Source organism: Apostichopus japonicus, chromosome 15 (assembly GCF_037975245.1).
Source record: "Apostichopus japonicus isolate 1M-3 chromosome 15, ASM3797524v1, whole genome shotgun sequence".
Classification (NCBI taxonomy): domain Eukaryota; kingdom Metazoa; phylum Echinodermata; class Holothuroidea; order Aspidochirotida; family Stichopodidae; genus Apostichopus; species Apostichopus japonicus.
Genome location: NC_092575.1, coordinates 17,896,288 through 17,921,327, shown reverse-complemented (window position 1 = coordinate 17,921,327; position 25,040 = coordinate 17,896,288). Strand labels below are relative to the sequence as shown.

General features: G+C 37.5%; 3 protein-coding genes across 7 annotated transcripts in view; 2 read left to right on the top strand and 1 right to left on the bottom strand.

Annotated features, from left to right (window-relative positions):
• Positions 1-11,225, top strand: part of LOC139980507 (LIM domain kinase 1-like) — a 58,902-nt gene extending 47,677 nt beyond the window's left edge. For both annotated transcript variants that reach the window (XM_071992180.1, XM_071992181.1), the window contains 5 exons: positions 2,023-2,082; positions 3,187-3,252; positions 4,380-4,545; positions 5,069-5,279; positions 5,511-11,225. In XM_071992180.1, coding sequence (XP_071848281.1) covers positions 2,023-2,082; positions 3,187-3,252; positions 4,380-4,545; positions 5,069-5,279; positions 5,511-5,652 — 645 coding nt within the window. In that variant the 3' untranslated portion in view covers positions 5,653-11,225. The remainder of the gene's footprint in view (positions 1-2,022; positions 2,083-3,186; positions 3,253-4,379; positions 4,546-5,068; positions 5,280-5,510) is intronic.
• Positions 11,226-11,380: 155 nt separating this feature from the next.
• LOC139980509 (pseudouridylate synthase RPUSD4, mitochondrial-like) overlaps positions 11,381-25,040 on the bottom strand; it is a 58,910-nt gene continuing 45,250 nt past the window's right edge. For all 3 annotated transcript variants that reach the window (XM_071992186.1, XM_071992185.1, XM_071992187.1), the window contains one exon: positions 11,381-13,117. In XM_071992186.1, coding sequence (XP_071848287.1) covers positions 12,929-13,117 — 189 coding nt within the window. In that variant the 3' untranslated portion in view covers positions 11,381-12,928. The remainder of the gene's footprint in view (positions 13,118-25,040) is intronic.
• On the top strand, positions 17,833-24,734 carry LOC139980508 (uncharacterized). 2 transcript variants are annotated; one of them, XM_071992182.1, is made up of 2 exons: positions 17,833-23,952; positions 24,188-24,734. In XM_071992182.1, exon 1 carries the CDS (start codon positions 19,112-19,114, stop codon positions 20,567-20,569), a length of 1,458 nt encoding a protein of 485 aa, XP_071848283.1. In that variant the 5' UTR covers positions 17,833-19,111; the 3' UTR covers positions 20,570-23,952; positions 24,188-24,734. The 2 variants fall into 2 exon arrangements, with proteins under 2 accessions (XP_071848283.1, XP_071848284.1); XM_071992183.1 differs by lacking the exon at positions 24,188-24,734 and adding an exon at positions 24,056-24,176 and having other exon boundaries at positions 17,833-23,986.

Sequence of the window (25,040 nt, the reverse complement as noted above, 5' to 3'; positions counted from 1 at the left end):
TACCAGATAACATTTGCATTAACAACAGCAACAGCTCACAGTTCATGGAATAAGTGTCTTCAACGAACCTATATCCGCTTGCAAAATGGATATAGCTCAGTGGTACAGCATTCAACCACAGGTTGGGAGGTACCTGCTTTAATTCCAATTGTCTCCCCCTAGTTTTGAGGTGAAAGGGTGGCAAGAGTGTCTGCTCAACAATCATTAGGTTTCACTGTTCAAATCCTCACCAAGAGTCAGATTTGCTTGACCTATTCAAAGTCAATGTTTTGAATTGTTGTTTAGTGTGAACCATTGGTTGGAGACAATCAGTGACCATCCCAGGAGCAGGAAATAACACATATTTCGCTGAACATCAGAAAGAAAAGGCTATGTATAAGCTGTTGTTCATCGGAGATCATCCCTTGGATAGGGTTCTTAAATGAGCTTTTGTTGGTTTCCTAAATCCTTGGGGAAAAAATAAACTAACATTCTATCTTGCGTGCATCATTAATGTTTTATTAACGTTTAGGGGCTCATGCTTTATAAGACCTTATAAACCTTACAAAGCATTTAGTAGGCAGTTATGTTTTCAAGTTTATTAAGTGCAAAGTATACAAAGCTTTGTTTTTTTGAGAGGAAGAAAATAAACTAAAACCCTGTGTAGGAAGAAGAAAAGATTTATGAGAATTAAACATTAACAATGTCAAAACATTAATAGCTAATCATAAAAAAGAATGGATTTATGAGAATTAAACATTAACAATGACAAAACATTAATAGCTAATCATAAAAAAGAATGGATTTATGAGAATTAAACATTAACAATGACAAAACATTAATAGCTAATCATAAAAAAGAATGGATTTATGAGAATTAAACATTAACAATGACAAAACATTAATAGCTAATCATAAAAAAGAATGGATTTATGAGAATTAAACATTAACAATGACAAAACATTAATAGCTAATCATAAAAAAGAATGGATTTATGAGAATTAAACATTAACAATGACAAAACATTAATAGCTAATCATAAAAAAGAATGGATTTATGAGAATTAAACATTAACAATGACAAAACATTAATAGCTAATCATAATAAAGAATGGATTTATGAGAATTAAACATTAACAATGACAAAACATTAATAGCTAATCATAATAAAGAATGGATTTATGAGAATTAAACATTAACAATGACAAAACATTAATAGCTAATCATAATAAAGAATGGATTTATGAGAATTAAACATTAACAATGACAAAACATTAATAGCTAATCATAATAAAGAATGGATTTATGAGAATTAAACATTAACAATGACAAAACATTAATAGCTAATCATAATAAAGAATGGATTTATGAGAATTAAACATTAACAATGACAAAACATTAATAGCTAATCATAATAAAGAATGGATTTATGAGAATTAAACATTAACAATGACAAAACATTAATAGCTAATCATAATAAAGAATGGATTTATGAGAATTAAACATTAACAATGACAAAACATTAATAGCTAATCATAATAAAGAATGGATTTATGAGAATTAAACATTAACAATGACAAAACATTAATAGCTAATCATAATAAAGAATGGATTTATGAGAATTAAACATTAACAATGTCAAAACATTAATAGCTAATCATAATAAAGAATGGATTTATGAGAATTAAACATTAACAATGACAAAACATTAATAGCTAATCATAATAAAGAATGGATTTATGAGAATTAAACATTAACAATGACAAAACATTAATAGCTAATCATAATAAAGAATGGATTTATGAGAATTAAACATTAACAATGACAAAACATTAATAGCTAATCATAAAAAGAATGTAATTAATGTTTAACACTGCATCTGTATAATACTTAAAAAAAATTAAGTGGACCCCTTGGGTATTCTAATAAAAATATAAGGGTACTAAGTTTTATGTTTTTATATGTAAAAAGAATAAGTTAAGATGTAATTTATTTTAGTAGAGTTATTGAAACAAGTTTTACTTCTTTGTTTTTCTCTCATACAGAGTGTTCCTCTTAGCTGGTGTAAGAGGGTATTAATAGCTAAAGATATTTCTTCCGGACTGGTAAGTTTAAAACCGAAAATGTCTATCATTTTCAGGTTTTTTTTTTTTTTTTTTTTTTTTTCCGTGGTGAGGAAGGGGGAAGTGTAATTATTTTGCTCTTATTCTGAGGTACTTATTGTTGAAGAAACATTCCATTGTTTCATTTGGTCATTTCTATTGTGTAAAGATTTATACAATGATGTAAAAGAATATAACTTGTTGGTGAGTATCTTGTTTGTTTGTGAGAGAGAGACAAAAATGCACCTTGGTGAAATTTGAAGATTTTTATTCCAACATGTCCTTTTCAAGATATCAATATTATGATTTCGATATGGTTTGTAGCAAACGGGTCATTGAAAAAAAAAAAAAAACATTCAAGTTTAATACCACACATACATATTGACAAGGAATTTGTTTCTTGTTTTTCCACAAAATGTTATGAGCAGTATTTTTTTAATTACTTTTTTTTCAAAATTTTTGATGCATCACAGTTCACCAGTTTCATTGATATCTTGTAAACTTCAAAACCCATTTAGTTAAAGCTGGAACCCAACATCCAAACTAAGCTTGGTCAAAACAGCAATATGAAAAAACAAAAGTTACACTCATGCATATTCGTAACACCTCTATGCTTTAAGTGACATTTTTTCTTTCAACGAAATGCAAAAAATTTGATGCAATTCTTCCTTTACTTTAAAGGTCAACTATTAATTTGCATCCATTTACACTATAATCTTGAAAGTTTACACTTTATGGAGAACTTTTTCAAAATTTTCTGATTCATCAATAATAAATGAAAAATGTCTTTACCGGGAAATTTTGCAAATGTACGGGTATCCTTCTCCTAAAGTTATCTAAAACTTTCTGCATTTTGTCAATTTGTTTTGCAAATTGAACCATAAAAGTTATTGAATCATGAGTCTAAATCCTAATTTTTTTTCTACATTTAAGACCAATGTTTGTGCGTTTTTCAGCCTGAGATGCATTCAGTCTCCTTTTTTGCATCAACCACCTGCAAAACACACTAAAGTGAAGTATCAATAGAATTAATAAGATAAACAACAACAAATAATGTATATTTTGGAAAAAATGTCTCCCTGATGGTATTGTTTCTGTTTTCTTCAGGAGTACCTACATTCCATGAAAATTATCCATCGTGACCTAAACTCTCAAAACTGCCTGCTCAAAGAGGTATGTATGCTAGGGTCATTCTCTCTAATTGTTTAAAGGGAGTGGCTAGATTGGAGGGGGGTGGGTGGGGTGTGGGGGGACGGGTGAAAGGGAGGTTTATCTACACCCAGTGACATTTAATATGTCAGTCAGTATGAAAAGCACAAAAGGCAGAAAGTCATATCTTAAGGAAATAAAGAATTAATTTGTGAGTTCCTATGAACTTCAACTATCTAGCTGTATTGCCAACGATCCATGTTTATGTGAACAGTTATTTGTTATTTTTATGTAGTCAAAAATGCATGTATTCTTTCTAACAACTTTTGTTAGAAATCATTGGATGATTTGCATTCTTTTTTCCAATTTATTAAAATGATAAATCACAAAAGGTTTATTTTTGCTATTAAGTAAAACAGTTGGAGGAGTTATGTTAAAAAAAAGTATGTTTAGGCTGACTTGTTATTGAGTCCATACTTGTACTTGTATGCTTGCATAGTTAGAAGTGTACTCACAATGAAACCTATGTACTACCTATGTACGGTGTACTCACACTTGTACCCTTACCAAGAGGCATTCTACTCATGCAGGTTCTCAGTGGGAGTTCTACTTGTATGCCAGCACTCCCACCCATGCTTGTGGTACTGGTATTACACACATGTGTTCTCAGTGGGAGTTCTACTTGTATACCAGCACTCCCACCCATGCTGTGGTACTGGTATTACCTGAATGTGTTCTCAGTGGGAGTTCTACTTGTATACCAGCACTCCCACCCATGCTGTGGTACTGGTATTACCTGAATGTGTTCTCAGTGGGAGTTCTACTTGTATACCAGCACTCCCACCCATGTGTGGTACTGGTATTACCTGAATGTGTTCTCGGTGGGAGTTCTACTTGTATGCCAGCACTCCCACCCATGCTGTGGTTCTGGTATTACCCACTTAAGTTCTCAGTGGGAGTTCTACTTGTATGCCAGCACTCCCACCCATGCTGTGGTACTGGTAATACCTGAATGTGTTCTCAGTGGGAATTCTACTTGTATGCCAGCACTCCCACCCATGCTGTGGTACTGGTAATACCCCACATGTGTGTTTTTTGGTCGTGTGACACAAGTGGGTTATTTAACCGGTTTGTCAAACGTTTATCTGCAGGATGGAACGGTGGTTGTAGCTGATTTTGGCCTGGCTAGAATTACCGTAGAAGATAAGAGTAACCCAAGACTGCCAGTTATCCAAGACTTAAAGAAACCGGGACATCGGAAGAAACGTTACACCGTGGTAGGAAATCCGTTCTGGATGGCACCAGAGATGATGAAAGGTTAGCTTATTGCTATTTCGTACTCTTATTTCATAATAAATTAGTCATTATTTCACATTATTTTTTATCATGATCATTATCATTTTCATTATCATTATTTCATAATAAATTAGTCATACGTTTATTGCAGAAGAGTGACTTGTGGTAAAGAAGACATCTAACTCACAGACAAAGTAATATAAATGTGTAGTAGGAGTTTGTTTGGACTGCCGTTAACATGTGTTCCAATTTTGCTGAATGTGTCCTTGTCTTCTTATTACTAACCCTCAACTTTCACCTCCAACCTAAGGCTTTAAGAGTTGTACTCCTTTACGCAGGTGAAATTCAGTATCATGGACTGGAATCTATTTTGTAGTATTATGAAACAGCTGCATTTTAGCTTACAAACATTTCTTGCAGTTTGGATATTAGATGATATATGAATGATTGATTGATTAATCGAATATTACAATTTTCTTAATTTTTTATGTAGTTAGCAGAACTCCTCTCAATGTATGTGTCATTCTCTGCTTTGTCCATGCAGGTTACATCTACGATGAGAAAGTCGACATATTTTCCTTCAGCCTCATCATCTGTGAGCTTATTGGTCGTATCGACGCTGATCCGGACCTTATGCCCCGCCTGTCAAATTTCGGCCTCAACGTTAATCTCTTCCGGAAACTCTACTGCAGCGACTGTCCAGAGGTGTTCTTTCAAATTGCGGTCAAAGGCTCCAACTTGGATTCAGATTCCAGGTTTGTAAAATATCTGATTTTATGAGTTTCATTAGAGACTTGGGTTGATAGCCGTTGGCCGGGTTAGTCCAAACCCCCCAAGAACCCCCTATGTATGTGCATGTTTGCTTTTCGCAATAGATAAGCAGTTAAAAGTATTTACTCTCACTTTGGAATAGGATTTAGAAGAAGGAACTTTACAGAGCACAAATAAAAAAATTAACAGTTTCCATTTGTTTTCTTTCACACCAGGCCATCCTCATATACCATCTGTAAGTGGTTGACATCTTTATCCCTCTACTTTGAGCACGGTGCGCCTCTACTGGATGAGCTGAAGCCCATGAATGTATCGCCAACCATAGACGCCAGTCCAGAGACCGAGGCTCCTGCTTGATGCGGCAAGGTGGATCAGAGGGTCACGGTCTCTGGAGGTACTACTGCTACCGCAAATGCTGCTGAAGTTATATGATAATCATTGCAGCTGATGAATATTCAATAGAAGGAGGAGCTCTTCTCAGTTGCAGAAGAAGATATAGGCTGTGCTGTCAGCTGAGATGGCAGAGATTAATTACAGAGGGGAGAGTGCACAATACTGATTGATTGTACCATACCCATATCGAACGAGGGGTGCTTACCACCACTGCTAAGTAGATAATTACAACATTATGCAAGGTTTTTTTAAATTAATTTCCAAAGAGGAAATCTTGAAAGGAGCCACAAATGCCGGGAATGGGGTTGTTAGGGGAGGGGGGTGGGGGAGAATGAAGAAGAGAACGTAGTCAGATGCGCTGCAGTTAGCTACTGGGTCGGTTAATAAGATGGCTGACTTATTTGAGTCTCTTGTCTAGTGGTTGGTATTACCACCCTAGGATGGCCAGATGTCATCACCCCGTAGATATGTTTGATATTACTGATTATGAAAGGGAAAGGTATTAAAGATATCTCACTCTCTCACTCCTCCCCAATCCAACCCATGTTACCATTGTTACAGGCCTCCATTTAAGCACAGGACCCTCTTACAAAAGCCATAGTAGTTTACATAATGAATTATTATGAATGCAATAATTCATATATCTACTGAATTAAGATCCTTCTTGTTTGTGCCAGTGGGTGATTGATTGCCGTGTGCCTGTGGGTGGGTGCGAGTTTTGTGCCAGTGGGTGGTTGCTGGTTTTGGTGCCAATGGGTGATTGCTTGTCTTGTGCCAGTGAATGATTGCTGGTTTTGGGCCAGTGGGTGATTGCTTGCCTTGTGCCAGTGGGTGATTGCTTCCTTTGTGCCAGTGGGTGATTGCTTGTCAGTGGGTGATTGCTTCCTTTGTGCCAGTGGGTATTGCTTGCCTTGTGCCAGTGGGTGATTGATTGTCTTGTGCCAGTGGGTGATTGCTGGTTTTGGGCCAGTGGGTGATTGCTGGTTTTGTGCCAGTGGGTGTTGCTTGCCTTGTGCCAGTGGGTGATTGCTTGCCTTGTGCCAGTGGGTATTGCTTGCCTTGTGCCAGTGGGTGATTAATTGTCTTGTGCCAGTGGGTATTGCTTGCCTTGTGCCAGTGGGTGATTGCTTGCCTTGTGCCAGTGGGTGATTGCTGGTTTTGGGCCAATGGGTGATTGCTGGTTAAGTATTCCATGTCATGGAAGTAGGATAGTATTATATATATCATACTATGCCAGTATATTATTTATGGCACATTATGGTAGTATCCAATCTTGTGGAAGAAGGATAGTATTAAATAGCATACTGTAGCAGTATCCTGTTTCTTGGACATACTATATTATACATAGAATATTATGGTAGTGTCCCATGTCATGGAAGTAGGATAGTGTTACATAGCATACTATACCAGTGCCCAATGTGTTGGAGTTGCTGTATTATCTTACTATAGCATATTGTGGTAGTTCGAGCATAATATCACACATAACCAACTATATCTTTATCGTGTGTTTTGGAAATACAATATGCATCAAATATATAGTACATTATTGGTAGTTCGAGGTAAGATATTAATTTCACAAACCAGCTAGATTTAAACTCACCAAATATGTTAATGTTCTTTTAGAAATTACCTTTGGTAGAATGGTATTAGCCGTCAGGACATTTGAGTTTGAGGCAACCATTGCTATACTACTGTAGGTATGTACAGTTGGGGTGGGGGTGAGGGTGTAGATAATGTCACATGATACATTGCAAATCTTTTCCAGTCACTTACTGTTTTGACCAGCCCATCTTTCTTGAAAGGGTGATGGTTCAGTAACGTTGGCTGGACATTCTGAGAAAGGCACCAAAGCTTTGACCGAAAAAAAAAATGGGCTCATGTACATTTTTTTGGGGGGTGGGGGAGGGGGATTGGCAGGGTATGTTAAGTGGATAGTGTTACAATGGATTTCAAGTGTTTTCCTTCCTCATATTTCTATTACGATCTACCAATGTGGTTTATATAATGAGTGACTGCAGTCAAAAGGTGCCTCTCTCCATCCAAAAGTGAGTGATATTGATATATTATCAGTGTCTGATACAAAAGAGATTCTTGACGTCTCAAGGACTTCTTCAGTTTGCTATTGTGTACATGTCATTTTGTGTACATGTGACACTCAGAGCTGTATTTTGCATTAGGTTGCAACTTGGGAACTGTTTTAACCTAACCATGCAATATCCACACCCAGGCCTGGTGAGAGGGGCAGGGGTCAGGGGGCAAGGGGGGGATACAACCCCAATGCCTTTGGTTTATATGAAGGCCAGACTTAATAAGGACTAAAATATCAGATAAATTATTAGTGCCAAAACACTTCCCCGTGACAAGATTTTACCAGTGTCCAATCTGGCTCTAGACGTCTCTGTTCACACTGGGATGGTTCCTCTCAAGGACAAAAGAGCTCTGCTTCTTGACAATGATTTGACTTTTCTTATTTAACAAGTTCTTCTATCGGCTGCTACTAATCATATAATATTTGAGTGTTTTGGCTTATTTTGCATTATCATTAAATGCTTTATGTCTGATACAACTTTGGTGGACTAGAGTAACACGTTCAAGGTTTACCGGCACTGCCACAGCAGCTGTGAGATATAATTTAATTTATTAGGATGAAGAAAGAAATAATAAGAAAAGTTTGGATGCTTCTGAAATTTTTTAGATATATTAAACTTCTGTTTCACCACCTTGACCATAGAGAGGAGTCCTGACAATGTACATTAAACATTAATACTGTACCAATATTGTGCTTGCTTTACTTACAAAAAAAAAATGGGAAATGTTATGCAGGGGTATATTTATATATTGCAAAGAAATATTTAATTTTTTTTTTAGTATTTTGTATTTACCTCTCTTATGACGTTTGACATCTCAACTTTCTACTGTCAGTTGTAGCTAGATCACAACAGATCACAAAATTTACAACATTTTCCCATCATTTTAACTTGAGTGGTAATGGCAATACCGCTTATTAAATGTGGGCGTATGGAAATCATGGTGCTAATTTCCTACTTTGTTTAGTATTTGATATAACCCAAAAGGAAAAAATTGAAATCTTTCAAACGTACTTTAGAAGGGTTTTATTTTTAAATGGATTAAAAAGCAGCATGCATTTGATGACAATTTTTTGGGGAAAGTATTAAAACCTTAAGTAGTCTCAACGATCGAAGCATTTGGAAGGTGGAACAACTATTATTTGTAATAGTGTTGGAAAACCAATTAGAAAATGAAAACAAGAATGAGACGTTTTTTTTTAAATCTCTTTCCATCCTTAAAAATTGAAATACTAAAGAGAAAGGCTAAGAGTTTATCAGTGTTTTGTGATGATAACTTGTATTGATTATTTTGGGACAGTTCCTTTGACCAATCCGTCTTCAGTTGTGTAGCCAAATCTCCCTTATGTAGGGGCAAATTTAGGATAATTGTTACTCTTTTGGGATTTTAAATTCATAACAATTTTCATAGGAATCATGGTTTGATTTTTGTTTCTTTTTTAACCAACAATGAGAGACACTACCACTTAACCCACTTATAGAAATACTTAGAACTCATTTCCACTCTCAACAAACTATTTTAATTACTATTAACATTTGTTGCGGGCAAAATGATGAAATTGTTTGCAGCGTGTCTGGATATCACACCTGGTAAAATTTGCAATATCAGACCCCCTCCACCCATCATAACGCTTAATATCTACTACTGAAATCTGAATTTCAATATTTGGTTAAAAAATAGGTCATTTCTTTTCCATTTTCAAGGCTCTTGTAGATAATCTCTGTAACCCGACACTTGTTGTGATATTGTCCGCTTAATTTGACCGGTTCTTTTCAATTGTTAGACTTGTCATTCTTCTTTTGAGTAATAATCAACTTTCTCTTTCTTGACACAAAAGACTTGACGAGTCTTTGACAATGGCCTTCCATAAGATGATTACTGCCGTGTCACTGTGCATGCACTGTGCATGCACTGAGCTCATGTCTGACAATGATGCTATTCATCACTGTCAGTGCTGCCTGAGCCGTCTTGACGTAAATCTAGTTAACTGGGCGTTTGCTTTTGTCAAAAATTAGGTCGTTTGCTTTGTGCTCTTGTCACCGATAGGCCCGAGAGACCACAAGACTTTTATCTGACCTTGTGCTCACAGTGACCAAAGTGGTTGCGTAAAATTCGGACAGACCCATTATTGTATGGCGTTTGCTTGGACTGCCTACTATGGGTCTTGTATTTAATATTGAACTTCAACATTGTGGTAGTAATTATTATATATATCAGTTTCCTAATTATGAATAACAATCTGTTTATTTTTGTATACTTACAATTTTGCCATGAAAAATGCTATGTCAAATGTGAATTTTCTTGACCCCAAAAAACATTTTTTGGCCACAAAAATACATGTTATAAAGTTTTAAATCATTATTTCTGCCAAAATTGTAAGTACTTTCATCAAAATTTGCAGATCCATGTAGATCTAGAACAAGTATGTTTATTAAGCAATTCATTGTACTTAAAAAGTGTCAATGGGCAGAAGGAATGCATAATTTGAGAACAGTTTTTTTTTTTTTTTTTTGTAACAGTTAAGTTTTTATTTCTTTAAATAATGACCGTAAAATGATTTGGTTACATTTTTGATATTCATCTTTCAAGAATCTGTCAAGAAAGTCTTTTTTTAAAGGTTTCCCATTTCTTTCATGATATGTGCCAAATTAATGATTTTGTGGATGTTTTTACAATAGTGCTATTCTAACAAGTATAAATGGTCAGGAATAACTTTATCAATGATTTCCAAATTTTAAAAAAAAATGAAAATTGTTAGCCTAAGAGGAGGATTTTACTGTTTATTATGAAACCCTTAAAATGACTTGATCATTCATAGAAATGTCTGTGCTAGCTCAGGTGTTTCTTTGAAGAATAAAAATAGAAAGATGATAATGGGGGGGGGGGCGGGTGAGGTAACGTGGAGGGCCCCCATAGTGAAAGAGACAGGGGAATGAGAACTCATAAGATTTTGGTTGGTTGTGTGCATGACACACATTGTAATTCATCTTTTGAAAGATGCTTGAGAGGAGGAGGCAGTTTGCTCCCTTTTAATAAAATAATGAAATTTCATTTTGGATCGATTGTATCCATTTTATTGGAGTTGTAGGTTCTTGTAAACTTAGACAAAACTTTATTTTATTTAAAACAGTCTTTTTTAATTAATGCTTATATTTTACAATTAACAACTCTTAATTAATATTTAAAGGAAAATGTCTTTACAGAGTTTCTTTCCCACAATCATAACTTTGTGATTGCATTTAAGATCATGTCAGTACTATAAATTTGTAATCATTTATTAAAATGAAAACTGTTTTTTTTTTTTAGCTGCAATAGACATTCTTCTTTCAGTGATAAAGCTAAAATGTAATTATTCTTTTAGAATTTGCCAAAATAAAATAAGAGAGAAAAGATGATAAACATTTGTCTATGCTCGTACATTTTGGTACCATATTTCTGTTTAATAAACATTGGTCATTTCTGAAGTCAGATTTTTTGATATGCTAAATACAGCAGCCCCTTATTGATGACTAAAAGCACCAGAATACATTACGAATTCAACCTGGTTAACCCTCATATGGTTTATACCCAGCACCAAAAAAAATGACGATTTTATGGGTATCACATGACCTATGAAGTAACCAAAGCTGTCTTCCTTATCTTACTTCTCAAGCTCTTCAGTAGCTAAGATGAGGGAGATGAGCTCCACCATACATACATATCGGTAGCCAAGTTACGGTCCCCACTATACACATATCAGTAGCATAGTTATGGTCTACACGATACAGACATTTCGGTAGCCTAGGTATGGACTACGACACAAAGATAGTGGAGACGTATTCTTAAAGTTATGGACTAGTCATTCAATTGATTGGATCTTCTGGAAAAAAAGCAATCTGGATGGCTTATGAAACACAACCTTAGTAGCTTGAAAGGAAAAACAATTAAAAATTGTTTCCATTTTGGATTGGAAAATGGCCATTTTGTATTAGATTCAATGAAACCAAAACAAAATATTGTGGTCACTTGAGTGAACATGTTGACGTTGTTTTCAGTTAACATACCGCAAATTTCACAAAATTGAGAGGAAAAGAAAATATACATATGCACTAATTGGGAAGTTTGGACAAGAGTAAATTTAAAATGGAACTGTGTGACAAACTTTATGATATGGTTCTCAATACACAGGAAATGTCAATATTACTGTAGTTTACTTAAGTATTTCCCAATAGTTTAGGAAGCCAACAGAAGCTCATTTGAACCCTATCCATGTGAGGATTGTTGATCCGCTCATACCAAGCCTTCACTTTTTCAACGAGTGTTCAGAGAATTATGAGGCAGGAGTGTAACTGTCACACCTATTCCTGCTCCCGGTACTGCTGCTTAACATCCCTATGTGATGGACAAGAGGGTACCTCGGCCATCTGACCGCTGTTTCCAATACTGTTGTTTGTCACATACCGTCATTCTCATTGTAGGCAAATGATTTCTGTTAGTTTAACTATAAGAACAAACATAGCACTTACATGACGTGGCTTACCCTTGGTTGGTTATTAGGGTTCAACGGTTACTAAACTTTCTGAAATTAGCACACTCACAAAAATTGTCCTTGTTAATAAGGAAGAATCATTTCTTGGAAGAAAGGTGGAAGGGAATAGGTCACTTGTGGTTGTTGAAACATACATGAGGTTTCCGTAACTTCTTTAAAGGGGGGGGGGGGGAAGGGGTGCACTGGGGGGTTCAAAAAGTGTAATTATATAAAAGGATTTCCTGCTACCTGCTGTAGTGCTACTATTGGCAACAAATTTTTGATGCAAGAGTTAAACAACATCAGTGTTTAACATGGAGTTCTCTTTGAATGATGGGAGTGTGGTACTCCTGTAAAGGGTGCTATATTATGGGTGCAGAGGGGCGGGGCATTTTATGACCTATCCCCTACCACATCTGACATCAGAGTCACCTTGCAGACTGAAATCAAGATGGTCCCATCTACATTGGGTACCAATCTCCTAGATCTTATTCATGATCAAAAACGGCAGAACAAGATCACAAAAGTCTCCGTGATTTCCGTGCTGACCCTGGACGGTTCTGACCATTTCGTCTTCGAGGCTGATTAGCCGATGAAGTCGACCGTCGCAAACGATATCTGCACCGACCAGACGACGAGAACTGCTCAAGGAATCCTTAACTTCAGCTTGTGCAATGTCTTGGCAAAGTACCTCGGTAACCTCACAGAGACTGAAAGTGCTCTCCCGTCCTGAAAGTTTGGGATTCTCAACTGCTTGGCATGAAGGTGCATCGGAATGCCTCGGACTTTAGGCTGCTCGATACCGAAGCTTCGGAGCAGGGATTTAGGCAATATCTGCAAAAAAGACGACACAAGGATGGAAAGAGCATTGAATATGCACAGATCTTAAAACAATGATAAATTAAGAAAAAAATATTCCTGACAACATTCAGTCTCACAATGCCTGCTTTTTAAAACTATATAAAATCTATTCATAAAATGAAAAAAATAAATAAATAAAGACCAAGAAAAAATAACAGGAGTTTCAACAACAATTAAGATGGTTATTTATAACATACTATGTACCCTAATGTAACCGCAGTAATGAAGAGGGGGAGGGGGAGAGGGGGAGGGGGATGGGTACTAGCTGGGCTGCTTCCAAGGTGGAGAACATGTCTCTCCTATTTTTGTGGTCTGTTTTGCTATTCTGATAAAAGCTGTTTTTAAGTTGTGAGTCAATTGTGACCATTTTCTTCCAGGTAAGATTTCCCACCAGACTTTTTATTTATTAATCTGCCCTCTATTTGTTATTCCAAATGGTTATTGGGGACAGATTTGGTGGTGCGCAGGGGTGGTGGAATGTTACCTGCCCCCCTGTAGATATGCTATGGTATAAATCTTCATGGATTTTCTGCAATTGGGATCACCAGATTCAGATCTATCAGAAATGTTTGGTATCTCTTTAAGAAGACTGTAGGGCTGGGGTGATTCCTGCTCTAAAAGAACCGATGTTGAATATTTTTAAAGCTCATTTTTACTTACACACCCAAACTTTGATTCTAAAATCTGTAAGACATGCTTTATATACCCAATTATCTAACCAACAGCAACTAATATCATAACTATGTCTTTACACATATATATCAGAAGTACCCCCTCTAATAGTAAGTACATGGCCAGTCACCTCAATTTACCCCCATTTTTAGGTCATTATAGGGATTTTTTTATTCATTTTTAGATATTTGCAAGCCTTTGTCTGCCTGACAATAATAATATTCCATTTATAAAATTATTTAATTGTTCAAACTAAATCAATAATTTTATAACTTCCTTCTCAATGAAATGATCCCAGCAGGCGATCACAAACTGATAATTCGAGCGAACTTCCTTTCTATTATATACTTTCAACAGTTTAGATAACCTTGGAAAATGACAAAAATTGTAGCAAAGCTGTCCACTGGCATGTCGATTGCTATGCATCAAGCCAATCCTTAATATTACATACAATACTAGACTCTGCTTAAAACTGTGAACAAGTTCCCCGCTGTGTTAAAAATGACAAATGAAAAAACAAGGACGAGTTCACGTGTAGTGTTTCTGCCCGAAATCACTACTGACCGATCTGACGTCTCGTATTAAGTATCTCTGTACATCCAACAAGGTTAAATTAACAGTTCGTTACCAGGATCGCATGAAGTCAAAAACAATTTCAGGCTTCATATGCAAATAAGACTAGGACACAGTACTACCTCTATCACAAAAGTGTACGACAAGCCCATGTTAAGTTTTGATACAGAGAGTTGAAATTTGGCTGGTAATTATCCTTAAATGGTCGATGAAACTAACTGAATCACAGCTTCAGCCCGGATTCTTTTATGCAAATTAGGCAAGCTTGTAGATACTGTACAGCTGCTGGTGACTAACATTCAGACGACGCAGTTGCGGAAGCTTTGTAGACCTCAGCTTTGTTTTAAATGTTTCTCAGAAAATTCTCATGCTGTTCTTAAGACTTGTTTTTGACATGCATGCAGCAACCTTCAAATATGATGAGGAGGAGAAACTACCAGATTTGACCGAGTGAGAAATTTTGCTACAAAACATAGCATATTCTCTACAGAATAACACACTGTGAGTTGCTCTCCTTCTTGAGGCTGGCATGTTTTCCTGATCCAGTAGTCACGGTGACCTCGTTTGGCGTCCTTCCTCTACTACCGCACTCACTCCATTGCTCATATTGAGGAACAGATTCTTGGAGCACTTAATAAAGTTCCTCTAATCTTAAGAACCAAAAAATAAACAAACTTTGAAGAAGATGTACAGGAAAGATAAGGGAACTGTGTTTTTTTTTGGGCTTGAAGACTTCAAAGCAAAATGAAAGGCAGAAAGGTTTAACTTCCTTCAAGTGACCAGCAACAATGTAACAACAAAGTTTTTTTGTTGAATGTTTGGATGTCTTACAAACTCAATTGGTCCTTTGACTCACTTGAGACAGCTCCAGGGCATATTAAGCACAATTACAAGAAAATAATGAGCTCAAATGTTGAACCCTCAAAGTCCTGGCCTAGTCTTACCGACGATGTTACACTTTAAAGTCCATTTGACACAATACATTGCTCACAGTATAACAAAAGGCCTCCTCTTGTGGAAGAGGTATGTACATAATATTAACATACTGCCATTTGGAAGTGGGCCAAAGGATCCAGTTTGTATGGAAATAATTTACTCTCTTACCAAACCTGGTTATAATGAATAGACCAAATATTGCTAGATATGCTAAAACTGGTTAACTGTATCCGCTTAAAGAGTAACCAAAAATATCTCCTTAAAATTTCTGCAAAGTCTACAATCTCCATTAGACTCAGAAAGTTAGGAATTTCTCCTGATTTTCATAACGCTATCTGTACGACTGTGTAATATCTACAGTACAAAAAGAAATGTTTTGACAGTTAGAAGTTGCCCGAATGATTAGTGTTTCGTACTAAACTGTGACATGGGATCTCATTGTAAATCGTGGGAATTAAGACACCTTTGTGAACTTTACCATAAATTAATACATTGACTTCAGTATATTAAATTGCAAAATGAGTGAATTCTCCAGATTTTTATTTCCTGTTCCTATACATACATACATACATACACCCAAACACACACACATACACCCTTATACACATATACATACATATATATATATATATATATATACATGTGTATAAGGTATCTATATACTTAAATATCTGTGTATAAGGTATCTATATACTTAAATTTTGACGTGAGCTACAAATGTCTGCACTATAAAAAAAAAAAACTGTGTTGTGAGTGCCTGTACAGATGGTATGTAGTTACTATAGCCTTGCCAGTTCCGCTTGCTAAAAGTTCTGTTGAACAATGCAAAAACTATAACTATATAAATATAACTATATTCAATAACAATATTTTTTTGATTGTAAAGATGAAAAGACGTACTTTAATTGTGTGTACAAAACAAAAGAAGAAAAGAAATGGCAAAAAAAAAGAAGGGGGAAGTTGATCGAAACTTCACGGTTCAAGGTTTTGCATATTTCAGATAAACTAAATAATAGTGCTCAGCATATTCCCAATGCAGAAAGAAGCAAGTACCATGTTTTTTTAATCACTATGATATATATCTTAAACTATGCACAAAGGTATGATTTAGAAGCAAGGGGTGGGTAGAAGCAGTAGGGATCAAGTGAGGGATGAAGGAGCATGGGGGTGGGTAGATGCAGTAGGGATCAAGTGAGGGATGAAGGAGCATGGGGGTGGGTAGATGCAGTAGGGATCAAGTGAGGGATGAAGGAGCATGGGGGTGGGTAGATGTAGTAGGGATCAAGTAAAGGAAGAAGCATGGAGATGGGTAGAAGCATTAGGGATCAAGTGAGGGAACAAGCATGGGGGTGGGTAGATGCAGTAGGGATCAAGTGAGGGAAGAAGCATGGGAATGGGTAGATTAAGTAGTGATCAAGTGAGGGAAGAAGCATGGGGATGGGTAGATGAAGTGGGGATCAAGTGAGGGGTGGGTAGATGCAGTAGGGATCAAGTGAGGGAAGAAGCATGGAGATGGGTAGATGCAGTAGGGATCAAGTGAGGGAAGAAGCATGGGGGTGGGTAGAAGCAGTAGGGATCAAGTGAGGGAAGAAGCATGGGGATGGGTAGATGCAGTAGGGATCAAGTGAGGGAAGAAGCATGGGGATGGGTAGATGAAGTGGGGATCAAGTGAGGGGGTGGGTAGATGCAGTAGGGATCAAGTGAGGGAAGAGGCATTGGGATGGGTAGAAGCAGTAGGGATCAAGTGAGGGAACAAGCATGGATATGGGTAGAAGCATTAGGGATCAAGTGAGGGAACAAGCATGGGGGTGGGTAGATGCAGTAGGGATCAAGAGAGGGAAAAGCATGGGGATGGGTAGATGAAGTGGGGATCAAGTGAGGGGGTGGGTAGAAGCAGTAGGGATCAAGTGAGGGAAGAGGCATTGGGATGGGTAGAAGCAGTAGGGATCAAGTGAGGGAAGAAGCATGGGATGGGTAGAAGCAGTAGGGATCAAGTGAGGGAAGAAGCATGGGATGGGTAGAAGCAGTAGGGATCAAGTGAGGGAAGAAGCATGGGGATGGGTAGAAGCAGTAGGGATCAAGTGAGGGAAGAAGTATGGGATGGGTAGAAGCAGTAGGGATCAAGTGAGGGAAGAAGCATGGGATGGGTAGAAGCAGTAGGGATCAAGTGAGGGAAGAAGTATGGAGATGGGTAGAAGCAGTAGGGATCAACTGAGGGAAGAAGCATGGGAATGGGTAGATGCAGTAGGGATCAAGTGAGGGAAGAAGCATGGGGATGGGTAGAAGCATTAGGGATCAAGTGAGGGATGAAGGCCGCATGGGGATGGGTAGATGCAGTAGGGATCAAGTGAGGGAAGAAGTATGGAGATGGGTAGAAGCAGTAGGGATCAAGTGAGGGAAGAAGCATGGGGATGGGTAGATGAAGTGGGGATCAAGTGAGGGGTGGGTAGATGCAGTAGGGATCAAGTGAGGGGGTGGATAGATGTAGAAGGGATCAAGTGAGGGAAGAGGCATGGGGATGGGAAAGGGGAGATGGGGAGGAGGCTGAGAATTTTGTCAAAATATTGCAGTTTTCTTTAGTTACCTGTTATAAGCAATGCCTTAACATTGCTAACACTGGTAGTAAACTTATTTCAGCCAAAGGTTTTCATAATTAGTACATTCTCTCTGATTTTGGGGATTTTATAATCATACACACAAAATAAATACAGCAACAGAGAACCACTAATAACATTAAGAGGGGTCCGAAACTGATGATAAAGACATAAATTTCACCCCAAAGGATATCTCTTTTGGATATTTCTACAAAAGTTTGCAATCAGGTTTCCCATTGTATTTTACAAGAGCCAGTGTAGCGTGAGGGTCAGGGTGTGGGTGCATGGATGGGATAGGGGAGAGTGGGACCGACAAGACACAGATATATTCTATCATACGATAGAATGGATATTTTCACCTTTGGGTAAATGTGTTGGAAGACCACACACAAAACAACAACTCCAATGAACCAAACAATGCACAAATTTGTCATGGTTACGGCAAGTATACTTTCTTGAACAAATTAGCTCAAAAGTGGGAGAATTTTCACTTTTTGTGTTTCCTAAACTGCAGAAGGAACTACTACACAATTCATTGTTTGTTATTCACACTGAACAAGACCAAAAAGTTATTTGCGTGACCCTGCGGGAGGACTAAACAAGAAAGTGGCCAAGAATAAAGTGTTACAGCAACTACTGTACAATCAACATCTTTTCTTGTTGTTTTGCCTCATGCTGCTTCTTATTTACATGACTGAGGAGACAACAACATTTCTTTTTGTTGGGTTTTGTCATTCTGGTTCAGAACAGCAAGGCTACAATTTAATTCTTTGTACCTTGCATTCTGTCAAAACTTCTGTTGCCATTTCAAGCGAAGAAGGGTGAGACTACAGAAGTCAGAGTTGCGGAACACACACAAATTGAAAAAAAGAAACGATGACATGAAACGTTTGAATAGATTAAAAGTTGAGAAGTGGAGATGCATTTAGACCTGAGAAGTAAAAGAAGGTTCCTTTCTTTCATTTTAAGGATTTCAGAATTGTATTATGGATGGAGCAAGTATGAGCTCTGTAGACAGGAAACCACAAGAGTTTACAATCACAACTTTCCACATGTACTGCAAGGCTTCTATTTGTTTCAAATTTTTCTCCCCCCCCCCCCCCTCTCTCTCTCTCTTGGGAATGTAAGGAGACAAAAACAGAAACCTTGAAAGACCACACAAAAGAAAAAATAAGAAGATAAAAAAAGAAGGATGGTGACTGAATGCCCTGCCACTTTACCATTAAGAGGTAAACAAAATAAACACCAAGAAGAAATGGAGCCCTCTAATGATAAAGCAATAGATCCCCATATTCACCAAACCTACACATCTCTCCTACAGTGTACATATTGCTGTTCAATTCACCAAACCTACACATCTCTCCTACAGTGTACATATTGCTGTTCTATTCACCAAATCTACACATCTTCTCCTACAGTGTACATATTGCTGTTCTATTCACCAAACCTACACATCTCTCCTACAGTCTACATATTGCTGTACTATTCACCAAACCTGCACATATCTCCTACAGTCTACATATTGCTGTTCTATTCACCAAATCTACACATCTCTCCTACAGTATACATATTGTTTTTCTATTCACCAAACCTACACATATCTCCTACAGTGTACATATTGCTGTACTATTCACCAAACCTAAACATATCTCCTACAGTGTACATGTTGCTGTTCTATTCAATAAACCTACACATATCTCCTACAGTCTACATATTGCTGTACTATTCACCAAACCTACACATCTCTCCTACAGTGTACATATTGCTTTACTATTCACCAAACCTACACATCTCTCCTACAGTCTACATATTGCTGTTCTATTCACCAAATCTACACATCTCTCCTACAGTGTACATATTGCTGTTCTATTCACCAAACCTACACATATCTCCTACAGTCTACATATTGCTATACTATTCACCAAACCTACACATCTCTCTTAGAGTGTACATATTGCTTTACTATTCACCAAACCTACACATCTCTCCTACAGTCTACATATTGGTGTTCTATTCACCAAACCTACCCACCTCTCCTACAGTGTACATATTGCTGTTCTATTCACCAAATCTACACATCTCTCCTACAGTGTACATATTGCTGTTCTATTCACCAAACCTACACATCTCTCTTACAGTGTACATATTGCTGTACTATTCACCAAACCTACACATCTCTCCTACAGTGTACATATTGCTGTTCTATTCACCAAACCTACACATCTCTCCTACAGTGTACATATTGCTGTACTATTCACCAAACATACACATCTCTCCTTACAGTGTACATATTGCTGTTCTATTCACCAAACCTACACATCTCTCCTTACAGAATACATATTGCTGTACTATTCACCAAACCTACACATCTCTCCTACAGTGTACATATTGCTGTACTATTCACCAAACCTACACATCTCTCCTACAGTGTACATATTGCTGTACTATTCACCAAACCTACACATCTCTCCTTACAGTGTACATATTGCTGTACTATTCACCAAACCTACACATCTCTCGTAGTAAAGTACAGTGTACATATTGCTGTTCTATTCACCAAACCTACCCACCTCTCCTACAGTGTACATACTGTTGTTCATTTCACATTTTAGCAATAACCAGGAAGTCTCGGACTTCTGTTCTACACTGAACATATATATGCCGATGTCGCCACAGATCCACCGGTGCACTGAGTAGAACCGACAGGAGTAGGATCGGCAATTGCCGCAACACGGCTATACTTTAAACAACTCAGACCGGTCTGTTCCAATTTTGTTGACTTAAAGGCATTGAAGACTCGCCCCATACCGCATGCCATGCTCTGAAAAAGTTAACTTTCTGTTGCTTGCAGGTGAAGTTTTCTTCTTGTCGCTACAAAATGCAGACAGTAATGAAACGTAATACCTTGTTATCTTTTATCTAGACCTGAGATGTCCATCGCTGCTATGTACACTGTGTTGTGGGTATTGACCGTAGCTGTATGTACTGACTGTACACTAGTGTCTAATTACCGACGGTAGCAAGCTGTGTGTGTATTTTCTGGGATAGATGGTGGTGTCTAACACTTCTGTTACACCTCATTCCAAACTAGGTCAGATTACCAGCATGAGACGTTTTGTGCACGAGTCTTCACAACCTTTAATACTTCTTTCATGAAAGAGAAATAGTGAGGGGTACATAATAAAGAAGATCTAGGCACTAAAAATATTATTACAAATATCAGGGGCAACGACAGCTGTAAGAAGACCCAACCCCAGGTGTTGTACAAGTATGTACTTGCTGTGCACAGTATGTATATATATACACGACCTTTCCGATAATATTGACCAATTGATCACACTGGTGGTTGAACACCTATCATTTAAACTTTTATGCCACTCGCTCTTGGAATCTCTTCTTGATTCAAACATGCAATTGTCTAATCTCCCTCCCCCCCCTCTATCCCCTCTCCCCAGTTGGAGAAGAATTTTGCAATTAGAAAGCCACAGGGAAAAACTTCTGGAAGCTTCACGCATAGTTTTAAGCTTGCTAAAACTTGGGGGGCCCACTTGGGTTTCTTGAACAGCAAGCAAATAGATGTGGTGCTGATACACTGCATAAACCAAAGGATACGCACCCTTGAGTTCTTGTTTCTTGTTAACACCTTTCCCTCCCAGACAAATTATGACTGGAAATTTAATAATTATATGATTCTATTGACTGCAAATAATTCCGACAATGGTCCATTATGATATCAACCCAAGCATATATGCCAAACAAAACCGATGTCTTTGAGACACTATAATTATTGCAATATTATTCAAGTTTGTGGTTGAATCTAAATTTGGCTTGTGTGTGCACTTACGTGGTCGATGAATTCATTCATAAGATTAACAAAAAATTGTCCACAGAAAGTTTCCCACATTTGAATGCAATACTGCAAGTCTTACTTGGAAATAAAGGAAAACCAGTGGTTAAATATTTGCACAAGGCTACAGATTTCATTTATAACGAGCGTTTGTTTAATTAGGCTCAGAAATATCAATAGCTTGAATACACTGTGTTCAACACAGGTGTCTGTCTACATTATCTGTAAATTCTACATTCAAATATTTGACTATTAAAATAACCACAGTATAAACAGAATACTGGGTGGAGATTGACTTCCGTTTCGAATAAAAAAAATTATCTTTATCTTTATTGATTACCCCTTAAACAAAAATTCTAGCGTTTATTTGATTTTCACTAATTTTTTAGATTAAACATCGGCATCCGTATACATACAGCAAGAGGCCCCGGTTCGAATACCGGTGGAGGCTGGAAGATTCTCACTCATCTGGATTTTGCAACTCATTGCTGTTTCAATTTCTATCTTTGAAACAGCAATAAGTTGGAAAATCTAGAACAATCAAAAGACTGCCAGCTACACACACACACACACACGCATACAAAAATAAAATTTTAAAACTCATCTCAAAAACCTTTTTTGAGGTCATAATATTTATAAGGTTTTCAGATGTTGGCTTCTGTTTATCTCAAATGACATCCTAACTCCACAGCAAGCACTAGGGTTCTTGTGCTCATGCAGTAAGGTGGATCCACATATCATATATAAAGCTCTTTCAAGCTTTTCATTGTGAGTTATCATATTTACAATTATATATTAAGTTCACTCACCATATAATTTGTGAGTTATTGTGTTAACAAGACAAGGCGCTCTCAAACACAGACACACGCCATCACCATCGCATAGATGCCTTTTGCCTCTGGCAATGAACCAGAGAAATATAATGATACCACCCACACCTATAGGCACAAACTTGTACTTTTGAAGACAGTCACACAACACACAAAAAAATTAAAAACCCATCCAATATGTGTAATATTTTATAATGACTAATTCAGCTCTTTGTTAATTTATGTCAAAACGCAGAAATGTAAAATATGGAATCAAATCACAGTACCGTTCTAATTATAGAGATGATCTTGAAGCAATAATAATAAAAGCAAATAAAGGAATAAATCACAAAAGCTAGAAAATTAAACTCAAGCACTCTATAGCATCAGTCAAGCATATCATGCCTGTTGCCAGAGTGTCTCAACAGGTTATAATACAACCACTGCCTATGAAAAGAAATTATCATAATTGGTATTTGGTGAATATATTCTACATTGAAAAAGGTGCCATGTTATGTAAAGTGTCTGCTTCCCCTTTTCTTTATGAATTATAAAATATGAAAAACTGACAATGCCCTTCATCAAAACCTAATCTGTACACATTTGCTCCCAGTCAAAAAAAGTTTACTCTCTGCTTACATCATTCCACTCTTTTAATTCTATATTCTATCCTAGAGTGACCCCTATAGCTCTGCACACAGTACTAAACTCAATTATGCACACCTCACCACACTATTCTGAACATGGAACCGAAATTCTGTACATTCTGTACATATCGTGTGTTTTAATGCTTTAACATTCATGTTGACAAGCAGAAAATGGCTAAACAAAAATTTTTAGGTTTTCGACCTTTGACCTCTGATGTAAGACCTATTACATCATCAATCATGCAGGAACAAGGTTACATGGTCAGGCACCTACCCAATAAATTTGAACTTGATAGGACTAGGAGGAGTTTGTGACACACTATTTTGTTCGCTCACACACACACACACATCCTCACATTTCTGATGTGGGGTGAAGTATAATTGGTATCTCATGTCCCTGTACATTACATGTATATACTGTAGGGAGATGAGATAACTATTATTATTGCACAGACGTTGTGGAACCAGCTTTTGCCCAAAAACATCAAGTTTGGTAACATGCAGATCGAGTCACTGGGCACAGTGCCAGGTTATTCCATGGGAATGAAAGTACAGATAAAGCCCTGTAGATCAAAGCATCACAAAGGAAAACATCAAGTTTGGTAACATGCAGATCGAGTCACTGGGCACAGTGCCAGGTTATTCCATGGGCATGAGAGTACAGATAAAGCCCTGTAAATCAAAGCATCACAAAGGTCAAGGGGCCCATGAGGGTTAAGGGGCTGCCAAGGTCAATGAGTCATGAGGATTAATGGGCTGCCAAGGTCAAGGGGCTGTGAGGGTCAAAGGGGCTGCCAAGTTCAAGGGGCCCTGTGGGTTAAGGGGCTGCCAAGGTCAAGGGGCCACAAGGGTTTAGGGGCTGCCAAGCTAAAGGCCAGGGAGTTGAGGGGTGCCAAGTTCAAGGCATCATGAGGGTTAATAGGCTGCCAAGATCAAGGTGCTCTGAGGGTCAAGGGGCTGCCAAGTTCAAGGGGCTGCCAAGGTCAAGGGGTCATGAGGTGTAATGGGTTGTCAAGGTCAAGGGTCATGAGGGTCAAGGTGCTGCCAAGTTCAAGGGGTCCTGTGGGTTAACCAGGATTGCCAAGTTCAAGGGGCCACGAGGGTTAAGGGGCTGCCAAGGTCAAGGGCCATGATGGTCAAGGGGTTGCCAAGTTCAAGGGGCTCCCTATGAACACTTTTAGCAAAGACATATTATGTCTCTGCAAGTATATATAGTGCTTTATGGCTATAAAGGGAGTGGGAGTGAGTCCAGGACTGGCTGGGGGCCCCAGGAAAATCAAAAGGTAAGTTCAATCCACATGTAACTTGGGAAGGCCTTCTCTTCCAGTATGTGGGAAGAAGAATACTTATAAATGATAAATAAATATTGACGCGCCAACCTGTGTTATGAAAAGTAACCAAAACTTTGACTATAATACTTTCCCAATCATTTAAGGACTTGGAAAAGCCTCACGACCAGTCTCCTAATTGGCATATCTACCTCTTTCAATGTATTCGCAGAAAACTTACAAGTTCTGAAAAAAGTTGCAAGACAATCACTGACACAAAAGGTCACAATCAAGACTGGAACTAATAAAGAACCAAACATCTACAGAACTGCACTTGAGGTTTAAGGCAAGTTTCCAGGGTGAAGATTTTGAAGATCGTCAAGGAAACAAAGCGCTGTCACCTGTTGATTACATCATAACTCTGTTCACTTTGATAATTAGATGTTATTCAAGTGGTACTGTTGCAGAACGACACTAATCCCTTTTAATATGTAGACTGAACTCCACTGAGGGGTATCCAATCACATCTACATATTATTACCAGGCTTGT

Excerpts from the sequence above, each read along its gene's own strand:
- LOC139980508 (XM_071992182.1), top strand. The coding sequence starts at position 19,112 with ATGGTGACTGAATGCCCTGCCACTTTACCATTAAGAGGTAAACAAAAT.